This window comes from Pseudophryne corroboree, chromosome 3 (genome assembly GCF_028390025.1).
Source record: "Pseudophryne corroboree isolate aPseCor3 chromosome 3, aPseCor3.hap2, whole genome shotgun sequence".
NCBI classification, from domain to species: Eukaryota; Metazoa; Chordata; class Amphibia; order Anura; family Myobatrachidae; genus Pseudophryne; species Pseudophryne corroboree.
The window spans coordinates 120,198,507-120,212,557 of record NC_086446.1 but is presented as its reverse complement, the minus strand read 5'-3'; the positions used below and the strand labels follow the sequence as shown (position 1 = coordinate 120,212,557).

Sequence of the window (14,051 nt, the reverse complement as noted above, 5' to 3'; positions counted from 1 at the left end):
GAAATTATGAGGTCACATGGAGAAGACAAAAAAAGGGAAATACAACAGGCTACATCCCAACGGGTAACAGCTTAGGAGCCATCGGCATCAGTTCGTAAACAGCACGGTATATGCGCATATGGGCGAGGAGAAATGTCACATAGTTACGGGAGCCAGCATGGATTTATGTGTGGAGCAGCTGGAGTGAGGCAGTCAGCAGGAGAGCCAGATGAGCATGGAAGTAGTATCAGGAGAGCTGGTGTTACAGCGACAGCAGCAGCAGCTGAAATGTACACTATAGCAGGTAGGCCAGGCGTAGAGGGCAAAGTAGCTCTCAAGTGTAATAATCTGGTAGTCACTGACAGGGTCGGACTGGCCCACAGGGGTACCAGGGAAACCACCGGTAGGCCCCACTGCCTGAGTGCCCACTCCTTTCTCTAGGGATCAGGTTCCAGACTGTGCACTTGTATTATACATGGTAGATATATTGCATTGCACTGTACTAGACTATTGTGTATTTCAAGCCTCTGTGGAGGCTGGCCACACCCCCTTTGTAGACTGGCCACACCCTTAAGTATGGGCCCCTATCACTGCATTCCCCCGGTGGGCCCTTCATGCCCCAGTCCGACACTGGTCACTGATGCAAAAGCTGAGGCAGCAATCAAAAGGAAAGAGGGTCTCTCAGCGATTACCTGGGTGCCAAGCATATGTCACAGCTGCAGCAGGAGTGAATGAGTAAGCAGGCGTTTCCAGCTGGGGCACAGGGGTCAAATCAGGAGGCAGCAGGTCCAGAGACAAAGGTGACCGCAGCAGCACATATCCCAGCAGGGGTGCAAGGTCAGCCGTCTGCAGGATGAAGACTTCCGGATCTCCCTCCAGGCACCCCTGAAAATAGTGGTCCCGGCCGTGGAGTACGAGTGGGCCGCAGTGCGGGTAAATACCTCCTCCGGGTGTGTCGGGACCCAGTGGTAGGCAGCGGGTCCGGCGGGTCAGGTGGCCGCATCAGCGGGGTCTCCGGCAGACGCGCCGCGACAGCTTTTCGTGGTATTCGGGCCCTCCGGTCCTCCCCCTGGGCAGGCTCAGAAATCGAGGCCCCGGCGCCGGACTAGCGGTAGGCCGCAACCTGCGGGAGCGTTGTGAAACACTCCCCGGCTCCACGGCGCTAACCGAGACACAGCGGGGGCAAGTGAGGGTGGAAGGGAGGTGGATGTAGGGAAGGGGATGGCAGAAGAGGGCAGGGAGAGTGTGTTTAATGAAGTAGATGTAGGAGCCGAGGGATTCTGCTGCCACTCTCCTCCACCGTCGGCATTATCTTCTTGACTTGTGAAGCTCGGTTCTGGTTTCAAAAATACAGGGAATCCCTACGTCCTTTTCCCACCATATTGGAACCAGGGCCAGTCCAAGATCCCGGTGCTGGTTTTGAAAATACTGGGGAACCCCTATGCAATATTTACCCGGTATTTGAAAAGTCAGGACCAGCTCAAAGAGACCGGGGAAGGTTATACTTAGGAGGGGGAAACACACACAATTATTTTTCTTATTTTTAACTATTTTACACACGGTTACACAGAGAAGCATGCAAGTATCTCACTGATGCATGCATGATTCTCCAAACACAACAGCCAAAAGCAGTTCTGTTTGAAAGTTCTATTTCTGTACAAACTCCATCCTTTTGTGGCAGTATTTGAGTATTGTTGGCAGAGATTGTATATATGATCCTTGGTAAATTGCCGTGTTCTAAGAGGTGTATGTGAAAATCCAAACCTGTTTGGCTGATGGTTTATATGTTCGTACATGTGGCCGGCCGTGAACCTCAATACGAATTGGTCAAACTCAGCCGGGTTTGGTGTTTAGTAAATTACCAAGATGCTTTTGTGTCCGGGAATGCTATCTCGTATGGAATTGGGAGCTTAATAAATTTCCCTATCTGTGTTCCAGATCTACAGAAGTTTATAAATTTGCCTTATGAATGCATGTAAGAGGTGTATTTAGACCAAAATGTAGTTACTCGCACTTTTGTTTCTTTGTTTTCAAAACAGATTTAGTTAATTTTGGAGCATTTTCTTCCTAAAGCAACTGTGGATATTCAAATATCCTGCTAGGTACAATGGGGGTCATTCAGACCCAATCGCACGCTGCCTTTTTTCACAGCCGTGCGATCGGGTTTGAAGAGTGCATGCGCGTGGGCCGCAATGCGCAGGTGCATCGGTCACTGGCGACTGCCGTCGCCACAGAGTGATTGAACTAACGAAGAAAGCGTTCGCAGCGGCGAATGCAAGAAGATTGACAGGAAGAGGCCGTCCCGGGGTGTCAACTCACTGTTTTCAGGAAGTGTCCAGGAAAACGCAGGCGTGCCCGGCCGTTTCCAGGGAGTGTTCCTGATGTGAGCTTCTTCCAGGATCAACGCAGCGGCTGAGTAAGTCCTGGGCTGTGCAGTAACTGCACAGCCGATCGCACCCCTGCACAGCGATTATCCCCTCCCCTGTAGGTGGTGATTACCTGGTCGCAGCAGTGCAAAAAATAGCCTGCATGCGACCAGGTCTGAATTAGGCCCAATATACAAAATGGATTTTGCTTCTGTTCCTGTTTGATACAAAATATGCAAATATGCACTTGGGCTATTGGCTTGAAATTGAGTTTCCTAATTGATGGTTACTACAGTACATCCGGTGATTTGAAGGATAGTTATCAGAAAATCATTTCGATTTTGCGGCAGTTTATTAGTCACTACAGGCTATTACATTCTGCTTAGGGGTGTGAATGGCTGACTGGTTGTGATGAGCGGAATGACTCTGTCACATGATCACAAAGGCCATCCATAGTGTCTCATTCTATTCTATCCTTTCCTCCCTACAGAGTCTGTTGCATGGCTTGGTAAATATGACCCTGATCATGATGGTCTGGGGTATCTGCATATCTCTCATTGGTCTGGGCTGTAGACTGAAAGCTTTGTGTTGTGGCTGCACAAATGAGGTAAGTGATGACACATCACATGTTTACTCTACTGTACTTCACTGTCTTTTATTGACACCCAGGGCCGGCCGGAATAAGGGAGGGCCGACAGGGGCGGTCATCCCAGGGCCCCCACACATTAGGGGCCCCACACACAGCTGTTTGCAACTGGGATGCCCTCCCCCTGTGGAGGTATTTGCTCAGATTACCCTTCACAACAGCGTACCTCCTTCCAGTGGGAAGGAGCAGAGTTCCAGGAACTAACATCATCTGAAGCTTTCAGTTTTCGGAGTTTGTTGAAGACTAGTCAGACCCCAAATACTGAATAGGACCGTTACTAAAAAACATGCAGAAACTAGTGTTTCCGCATTGATAATTGGCTCATAACAGATGATGAATAGGCACCTAGTCTCCTACTGCAAACTCCCTATCTAAGGGACAGAAAGGTAGTTAACAATACTGGGATCCTTCCATTACCTTATTCCTGCTTGGATTTCCCATAGCCGCAACTAGGTGTATGAGAGCGGTGCCACAGTACAGGGTGCAGGGCACTGTGGGTGGCACAATCACTGCCCCATGGTTCCTGCATTTGGCTAGCAGGATGCCTAGAATGGCACCATGCAGCCAGGAGCTTTTCTGCAGAGCCGTCAGGAGTGTCTTTTTAATGCTCCAGGCAGGCACCCTGCAGTCTGTGCAGTCATATGAGGACTCTCCTGGCAATGCAACACTTACCGCCAGCACTGGTGGCCCCATCCACCTTCATGACATCATCAGGCCCGCCTTCGGTGGCCCTGCCTATTTTGTACTACCATTGCTCAGAGGGTATGGCTTGTACAGGGTGCCGTCTGGGATTTCCTGCATCATTTTCACATTATTTATCACATTATTTGTTACTTTGAAGTTTGTTATATAACTTTTCTTACGTGAGGACTATGATTTTTGCCGTCAAATGCGTTGTTCGGTCAAGTATTTCTACATGTCCTCTGTATAATCATTTTCCAACATGGTTCTTGTATAATAACCTGGATGTATGTTATACAATATTTTTCTTGTAAGAATTCTGAGCTATTTTGTTATATCACTATTATCCGGTAATATGTTTCATCAATAAAAATATAAAAGAATAAATACATTTGTCTATGTGTCTGCAATACTTAAGACATCTGGTGCAATGTACTTTTATTAGGCAAACTTGCACTAGTGGCCTTCTAGTGCACAGTGGGTGTTATTCAGGTGCAGTTGTTCCTGCAACCATCGGCGCAAACTACCGATTTTTGGTACTTTGCGCATGCCCAGGACTCATTCCGCATGTGCGTGAATGGGTCCTGCTGCATAGGATGAAGCCTGACATCAGACTGTATTTGATTGACAGTCTGATGCTGTTACAGGGAGGGGAGTATGCAGCAATTGCCTCCATTTGTTAAACGGAGGCATGTCACCGCCATGTTGGGAGTTGTAAGAGGCCAGAGATCTCCAACTGATATTTCCTGGCCTCTGTGATGGGTTGCTTGCGTGGCACCATGGATGCCGTAAGCAGTCCGATGGTGGGTGGTGTGAATACGAAGCTGCATCCTAGAACACAGCTTAGATCACTAGTGCAGCAGGAGGCGTCTGCATGTAATAGACGCCTCCTGCTATATTTATTTACAGCGCTGTCACTGCTGCTTCCAAGGAAACAGCAGTGATGGCTAAAACAACTGCACCTGAATGACCCCCAGTAGGTCTTTGTCCAAATAGTCACTTATGTGGAACAGTAATTCAGTATTTAGTTCCTTTTTGACAACTTTATTGAATGACAGTACAGGTTCTTCAACAAATGGAACAGTGATAGCAGTAAATCAAAGTGAGTAGTGTATGTATCAAAATTTCCAGACTGTTAAGATTTAAAGGAATTGGTGTCAATTATTTCAAGAAAAGATACCTGATACATTTCATATGGAGTTCTTTATATATATTTTTTTCACAATACTGTTTATTGAAAGATTTTTCATAAAACAATAATCAATTGGAGGGAGGGAGGGAAGACAGAAGGAAAAAAAGGAAGAGATAGGGGGAAGGGAGATACAGAAAGTCACACAGTTAATACAATGTAGAAAGAATAAACATGACATCAAGAGTAAATCAGCAAAAGATGAACAAGATTGGATATCTCAGTAACTAAAAGTCAAAAAGGTGTGTGTGTGTGTGTGTGTGTGTGTGTGTGTGTGTGTGTGTGTGTGTGTGTGTGTGTGTGTGTGTGTGTGTGTTTGTTTGGGGGTGGAGGGAGGGGCATTATGATGTGTCAGCCAGGGGGACCTATACAATACTTGGTAGGAATTCAATATGATAAGTATCCCATATTGCCACAGTAAAAGCTGCTATGGACAGAAGAGTTTGAGATTTCCAATGAAATGTGATTTTATACTTCACTTCATTTGTATTATGCCAGATATATTTTTGAGTGGGTTTAGCTATTCCTGGAACACTCTGAGGGAGAATAAAAAAGAAAGGGAAAACGGCATGTCCACAGCAGTAATAGGTTAGTACCGATTTGGAAGGCTAGTCAAGGGCTTATCTCTCCAGAGACAACCCCAGAATATAATTACCAAGGAGACTTCCTGCCCACACCCTCTCCAACACAAATCTGATGTGGAGGGGAAGATTCACTTTAGGTGTGTGTTGGGACTAAATACCAATGGACGTATATTGTAAAGGTGTTTTCTGTATGCCTAATAGAGGAGGTCGAAGAGACTAAATTATTCCTTAATTGTTCCCATGTGTCTTGACCAACATGTTCTCTTAAGTCGCGATCCCATGTCAACTCATGAGACGCTAATGTGGGTAGGTTGTGTTTAATCAAGAGGCGATATACCGTAGATAAAAGGCTCTTAGAAGGAGAGCAGAGAAAACAAAAGGATTCAAAGGTGGATCTAATCAGAGTGCTAGTCGACTGGAGAAATGCTAGATGAAATTTACGTAATTGCAAGTACTGTAAGAAAAATCCCATAAAGGGGGAAGGGCAGGGGGAGGATAAAAGGGAAAAGGCCTGTCCCAAAGAGACAAAGTGAATGCGATAGATGGAAATGCAGACCAGCCTGGAGGCCTTAGTGAGTGAGGTAGCCATAAGATAGTAGATATAGTAAAATTTTTAACTAAATCAGATTCTAGTTGGACCCATCTACGAGAAGACATATCTGAGAGCCAAAGAACTGCCTGGGAAAGGTGAGCTGCATAAAAATATTATTTGATATTCGGAACCCCTAAACCACCCTCCTTGGTCTCATGCACACAAGGTATTTTGCCTACCCAAAGAAAGTGCAAGGACTGCTTCTGTAAAAATGTTGTAAAAAGTATCATCACTGGAAGAGCCTGAAAAAGATACAATAAACGCGGGAGAATATTCATTTTCAAGGCGTTCGCTTGGCCCAACCATGATATAAATTGACCTGACCACCTGTGAAGATCTTCTGTAATAGTATGACTTAAACCAGGATAATCAGCAGTGTAAAGTTGTAAATAGTGTCTGGTCAAATACATGCCCAAATATTTAATGCTAAATGTTTTCCAATTAAACTCAAAATTACGCGATAGTGAGTCTTTAAGAGAAGCTGGGAGGTGAAAATCGAATACTTTTGTTTTGGAAGCATTAATTTTAAAATTAGAATTTGAACCAAATTCCCGTATAGCTTTGAATAGGTTTGGGAGTGAGATGAGAGGATTAGAGAGGTTTAGTAAGATACTGTGAAATTCCCTTATTGTAAATGAACATTTAAATACCAGTGTTATTATATACTGTGGACGCAAGTTGCGTCTTATTATCATATACAATAACAGTGCGCTGAATGTCGCAGCACTATTTCCCTAAAGAGAAAGTAAGTATTCGCACACATGGTTTGCTGAGGTCCAATGCTCAGATATATATAAATGTATTTTATATTAAAAAGGAATGCATACAAAATAACATAAGTACAATATGTTACGATTCCTGTACTCCAGACTGGAGAAGATCTTATGGCAGAGATCTGAGTACAGGAATGAAATACAGGTTGTGGGAGCTGGAGAGCCTAGTAACCCCTGGCGCCCTAACTCCGTTGTCTCGCCCGTGTTATCAGAAATCCCCTGCGAGACTATGGTTGCTTGAGCCCATGGCAGCCGCGTTCGAAGGGCGGATTATGTCTGCCCAACCCCGATGCCCCCGCAGGTCTTAATGGGAGACAAGGGGAAGTCCGAGACAGGGTGATAACAAGGGGCCCTCTGACTAAGCAACCAAGCCAGGGGTTACAAGCTAACTAAACTAAATCAAAAGGTATGTGCGGACTAGCCGCCAGGGAAAAGGACAACCAAAGATCCACGGATCCGACACTCCTATCCGGCACCGCTGGACACCAGAGTGGATCTTGTGGAAGCGGAATCCTCCGCAAAGCTCCAGAACTCAAAATAAACACAATAATAAATAGTAGCGGACAAGCCGCAACACACAGCTGCGCCGCGACTCACGAACGCCACCAGATGTTAAAGGTGCTCGATCAGACTCCAGGAACAGATGGTAACTTCCGAGTACAGGATCACTGAGAACAGGAACAAACGAACAGACCGGGACTGGGAACTCTCTCTGCAGCAGAATCAGGCAAACAGGAAGCTATCACCGGCGTCTGTGAGGAGTCCTGGGAGTGCTTTTAACAGAGAGTCTTCCAATCAGCTGTTTGGAGGCTGATTGGATTAAATGCCATGCAGCTGACAAGCTGCATGGCCAGGGAAACAGATGAGTGATAATTACAACATGCCGTGCAGCTGCATGCTACACAGCCAGGAAACCAGTGATGATATAAACTTAGACCCAGCAACGGGGAACACGATCCGACGGTGGCGTCCCCGTTGCTAGGCGCCGGCCGCACTGACGAGCGGACCCTCGGCGCCTAACAGTACCCCCCCCTTGAGGAGGGGTCAAGGAACCCCTAAATCCGGGTTTCTGAGGAAATTCTTGAAAAAATTCCTTTTGAGCCTTGGGGCATGAAGGTCCTCATCTAGGACCCACGACCTTTCCTCAGGACCATAACCTCTCCAATGCACCAAAAAATAAAGCCGACCCCGGGACAACTTGGAATCGAGAACCTTCTCAACCACGAACTCCTGCTGACCCTGTACATTAACTGGTGATCTCCCCTGAGGTTTTTTACGAGGAAATCTGCTAGATGAAACATATGGTTTGAGCAAAGAGCAATGGAAGGTATTTCCGATCCGTAACGTTTTTGGTAGCTGTAACCGGAAAGCAACTGGATTGACTTTTTTGATAATGAGAAATGGTCCAATAAATCTAGGACCCAATCTGGCTGAGGTCTGTCGAAGTTTGATATTGCGAGTCGACAGCCACACCCTGTCTCCTACTCTAAAAGTGCACGGCCGCCGGAACCTGTCCGAAAAATCTTTTTCCCTGAAAGCTGCTTTTCTGAGAGCTATGTGCACTTTTTTCCAAATAAGTTTAAGATGAGAGGTCAGGGCCAGAGAGGAGACAGAGGAATGTTGGAAAAATGAATTAGCTCTGGGGTGGAAACCAAAAACTGCAAAAAATGGAGACACATTGGTGGAGGAATGACAGGCATTATTATAAGCAAACTCTGCCAATGGAAGAAACTCAGACCAGTCATTTTGGAGTTTGGCCGAGTACAAACGCAAATATTGTTTTAAGGATTGGTTCACTCGCTCAGTCTGTCCATTTGATTGTGGATGATAACCGGAGGTTAATGATAATTTCATTTTTAACGAAGCACAAAAAGACTTCCAAAACTGTGCAATGAATTGTGGACCCCTGTCAGAAACAATATCAGTGGGTAACCCATGGAGTCTGAAAACATGACGAAGGAACAAGACTGCCAATCCCTGGGCAGATGGCAATCGGGGAAGACCAATAAAATGAGCCATCTTACTAAAACGGTCCACTACCACCCATATGACTGTGCATCCAGCTGACAGAGGGAGATCCACCACAAAATCCATGGAGATATGCGACCATGGTCTAAGGGGAACATTCAATGGCATAAGTTGACCAATAGGCAAAGAACGGGGAACTTTATGCTGTGCACAGACCTGACACGAAACAACAAACTCTTTAATGTCTTTAGAAAGACCAGGCCACCACACTGAGCGGGATACCAATTCAAAAGTTTTAGCGACTCCCAGATGCCCTGCAACTTTGCTATCATGAAATTCCTCCAAAACAGTTGCTCTCAAAAACTCAGGAACAAAAAGACGGCCAGCAGGAGTATTTCCCGGAGCTTGATGTTGAAGCAGCTTCAATTGAGAAAAAACATCCTGTGTGAGACCTGCCTGAATGACTGAAGGCGGAAGTATGAGAGTAACCGGACTGTTGTCTTGAACGGGAAGAAAACTGCGTGAGAGGGCATCTGCCTTGGTATTCTTGGAACCAGGTCTGAAGGTGATAATGAATTTGAAACGAGTGAAAAATAAAGCCCAACGAGCCTGTCGGGCATTCAGTCGCTTAGCTGATTCAATGTATTGAAGATTTTTGTGATCCGTCAAAACAGAAATGGTATGGGTCGCTCCTTCAAGCCAATGTCTCCACTCCTCAAAAGCCCATTTAATAGCCAGCAACTCCCGATTACCAACATCGTAGTTGGATTCAGCAGATGAGAATTTCCTGGACATAAAGGCACAAGGATGTAACTCAAGGGAATCTGGATCCTTCTGAGAAAGGATAGCCCCTACACCAACCTCCGAGGCATCTACCTCAACGATGAAAGGCAATTCTGGGTTGGGATGTCTAAGGACAGGGGCTGAGACAAAGGCTTGTTTCAAGGCCTGAAAAGATACTTTAGCTTCACATGACCAATTGGTAGGATCTGCTCCCTTCTTAGTGAGTGCCACAATGGGAGCAACTATGTCAGAGAAAGAGTGAATAAACCTTCTATAGTAGTTTGCAAACCCTGAAAAGTGCTGAATTGCTTTTAAGTTGGTGGGTTGCGCCCAACTCAGGATGGCTTGGAGCTTCTTAGGTTCCATTCGGAATCCCCGAGGGGAAATAATGTACCCTAAAAAGGATACCTCCGTGACGTGAAATTCACACTTCTCCGGTTTGGCATACAAGTGATTTTCACGTAATTTCTTAAGTACCTGACGCACCTGGGTAACATGTTGTTCTATAGAGTCAGAATAAATCAAAATGTCGTCTAAATAGACCACAACGAATCTTCCCAGAAACTCACGGAGCACATCATTAATGAGATCCTGAAAGACTGCCGGAGCGTTAGATAGGCCGAATGGCATGACCAGATACTCATAGTGACCTGATTGAGTACTGAATGCCGTTTTCCACTCATCCCCTGATCTGATTCTAATGAGATTATATGCTCCTCTCAGGTCAATCTTAGAAAAAATAACAGCCGAACGTAGCTGATCAAAGAGAACAGAGATCAGAGGCAGAGGGTAAGTATTCTTTACTGAGATTTTATTCAGGGCTCGAAAGTCAATGCAGGGTCTGAGGGAACCATCCTTCTTCTCTACGAAGAAAAAACCTGCACTTAAAGGGGATTTAGATGGCCTGATAAACCCTTTCTCAAGACTTTCTTTCACATACTCATTCATGGCCACAGTTTCAGGACCAGACAATGCATATAACCTTCCTTTAGGCAACGTGGCACCAGGAATTAACTCAATGGTACAATCATAAGGCCTATGGGGAGGCAAAATATCCGCATTGCCCTTGGAAAACACATCCAAAAAATCTTGGTATTCTCCAGGAATATGTGCGGACCTGGCAGCAGCTACTCGGATAGGAAGTGTAATACATTCTTTATCACAGATGGTACTCCATTGTAGGATCTCCCCAGACTGCCAATCTATGATGGGATTATGAAAGGCCAGCCAAGGGTGACCCAGAACCACAGGAACTGCTGGACAATGGGTAAGAAAAAACTCAATCTTTTCAGAATGTAGAGCTCCCACCGAGAGCAAAACAGGAGGTGTACATAGAGAAATAACCCCATTGGATAAGGGACTCCCATCTAAACCATGCATGGTGATACACCTACTTAAGGTTAACTGAGGAATACCTAAGGCCTTGGCCCATGTTAAGTCCATAAAGTTTCCTGCAGCTCCACTGTCCACAAAAGCAGAGACCGAGGAACAGAGGCTGTCATAAGAAACTTTAGCAGGAACCAATAGTGAATTATTTGAGGAGATGAGCTGTAGACCAAAGTGAACCCCCTCACTATTCACTTGGTCAGGAAGTTTCCCGACTTGTTTGGGCAACTACGGGCAAAATGTCCCTTACCTCCGCAGTACAAACACAGACCAGAATTTTGCCTCCTGGTTCTTTCTTCCGGAGACAATTTGGAGAGACCAATCTGCATAGGCTCCTCCATGTCTACCGGAACGGAAGAAACACAGGGAAAAGAAACTACAGATGCCCCTTTCTCAGTCCTCCGCTCTCTGAGCCTACGATCTATTTTAATAGAGAGCTCCATGAGTTTATCAAGGTTCTCAGGAGCGGGATACTGAAGGAGGCTGTCTTTTATAGATTCAGATAAGCCGAGGCGAAACTGACTGCGCAGGGCAGGATCATTCCAGCCACAGTCGTTCGACCAACGGCGAAACTCTGTACAATAATTCTCTGCAGGATTCCTACCCTGTCTTAGAGCACGCAACTGACTTTCTGCGGATGCCTCTCTATCAGGGTCGTCATACAATAGCCCTAAAGATTTCAAAAAGGCGTCTACAGACGATAAGGCCGGATCGTCTGTCTTTAAACCAAAAGCCCAGGTCTGAGGATCCCCCTGAAGCAGAGAAATTATAATTCCAACCCGCTGAGCCTCCGTACCTGAGGAAACTGGTCTTAAACGAAAATACAGTTTACAAGACTCTTTAAAATTAAAAAACTGTTTTCTATCCCCAGAAAAACGGTCAGGCAGATGCATTTTTGGTTCAGGGATGACCCTCGAGGAAGTCCGTAACAGATCTTCCTGTGAGCTTACCCGGAGGGACAGATCCTGAACCATCTGGGTAAGTTCCTGAATCTGACTAACCAAAAACTGGCCAGGATTTGGCCCAACACCGGTGGGATTCATGAGGCCGACAAAATTCTCCCAACTGGATAAGTGAAAAAATTAACTCCTGTTGAAAATTTTTTTTTTTGTCTGGCCGGTGATAATGTTACGATTCCTGTACTCCAGACTGGAGAAGATCTTATGGCAGAGATCTGAGTACAGGAATGAAATACAGGTTGTGGGAGCTGGAGAGCCTAGTAACCCCTGGCGCCCTAACTCCGTTGTCTCGCCCGTGTTATCAGAAATCCCCTGCGAGACTATGGTTGCTTGAGCCCATGGCAGCCGCGTTCGAAGGGCGGATTATGTCTGCCCAACCCCGATGCCCCCGCAGGTCTTAATGGGAGACAAGGGGAAGTCCGAGACAGGGTGATAACAAGGGGCCCTCTGACTAAGCAACCAAGCCAGGGGTTACAAGCTAACTAAACTAAATCAAAAGGTATGTGCGGACTAGCCGCCAGGGAAAAGGACAACCAAAGATCCACGGATCCGACACTCCTATCCGGCACCGCTGGACACCAGAGTGGATCTTGTGGAAGCGGAATCCTCCGCAAAGCTCCAGAACTCAAAATAAACACAATAATAAATAGTAGCGGACAAGCCGCAACACACGGCTGCGCCGCGACTCACGAACGCCACCAGATGTTAAAGGTGCTCGATCAGACTCCAGGAACAGATGGTAACTTCCGAGTACAGGATCACTGAGAACAGGAACAAACGAACAGACCGGGACTGGGAACTCTCTCTGCAGCAGAATCAGGCAAACAGGAAGCTATCACCGGCGTCTGTGAGGAGTCCTGGGAGTGCTTTTAACAGAGAGTCTTCCAATCAGCTGTTTGGAGGCTGATTGGATTAAATGCCATGCAGCTGACAAGCTGCATGGCCAGGGAAACAGATGAGTGATAATTACAACATGCCGTGCAGCTGCATGCTACACAGCCAGGAAACCAGTGATGATATAAACTTAGACCCAGCAACGGGGAACACGATCCGACAGTGGCGTCCCCGTTGCTAGGCGCCGGCCGCACTGACGAGCGGACCCTCGGCGCCTAACACAATATATATATCATTAAGTAAAACACGTATAAGCATATGAAAGAGGTACAGAGTTACAATTACATAAGAAGCAGTTACAGCCAGTATACATCACCCTTAGCTCAGAGGACAGACATCACCAGTTAGAATCAGCAACACTGAACTCCCTGGGCAAGGAGGATGTACTTATATACTGTGTATTTTAGAAGGTATACATCTGGGGCTGGGTCTTCTGCTATTGGTCCAGGAGAGGGAAGTTTCTCATTCATTGTGTGTTATTTGTCAGTTCATATGTGAGCAATGTCCAGTTTTAAGATGCAGGTACAGGTGTTTGACACTGGAAATGCTGCTGCAGGAAGTCCTTTGTCTCACAGAATGTGACTTTATAATCCTACATTTGATCATAACTAATTGTCACAATGTGCAACAATTGACCCATAGCTATCAAATTAATCCAAACATTCTCCTGACCATTTTGACACTAAGCATGATATAATTAACTTGTTCCACCCCAGTAATACATATATGTCTGGTTTTACACTCTTTAATACATATACAAATACAATTCAATTCTTGTGTTGGACATGTTTTGTCAATGTGTAATTTATGTGTTGTATGAATATGTGTCTGTGTGCGTCTTTATGGCATTTCTCAGTGATTGCGCCTTTTACCGTATACACACCCACCACGCGGCAACATGCACGCCATGTGACTCTATGCACGATGCGTGGTAAAGAAACATGGTGCATCCACATACGTCAATTGTGTCCTTCCGCCACCACCGAGAAGCGCCACTCTGTGTATGTCTAATTTTTCCGACTTTGACAATACTGTCAGCATAGAGAAATATTTTATATTCTGAGGAGCCAATAGATATCCCAGATATGCCCAGGCAACTACAGATCTTAGAGGCCAAAAGTTCTATCATTAGAGCAAAGATCAAAGGCAACAAGGAGCAACCCTGACTTGTTCCATTTTTTATAGTAAAGGGTTGAGAAATTAGACCGTTCACTAAGACACAAGCTGATAGTGAATCATAAAGTGACTGCA

At 45.7% G+C, this 14,051-nt stretch overlaps 1 protein-coding gene across 1 annotated transcript in view; it reads left to right on the top strand.

Annotated features, from left to right (window-relative positions):
* Positions 1-14,051, top strand: part of TMEM176B (transmembrane protein 176B) — a 145,641-nt gene that overhangs the window by 120,566 nt on the left and 11,024 nt on the right. Inside the window, exon 6 of the mRNA XM_063958429.1 lies at positions 2,836-2,952. Within this exon, the coding sequence (XP_063814499.1) occupies positions 2,836-2,952 (117 nt within the window). The remainder of the gene's footprint in view (positions 1-2,835; positions 2,953-14,051) is intronic.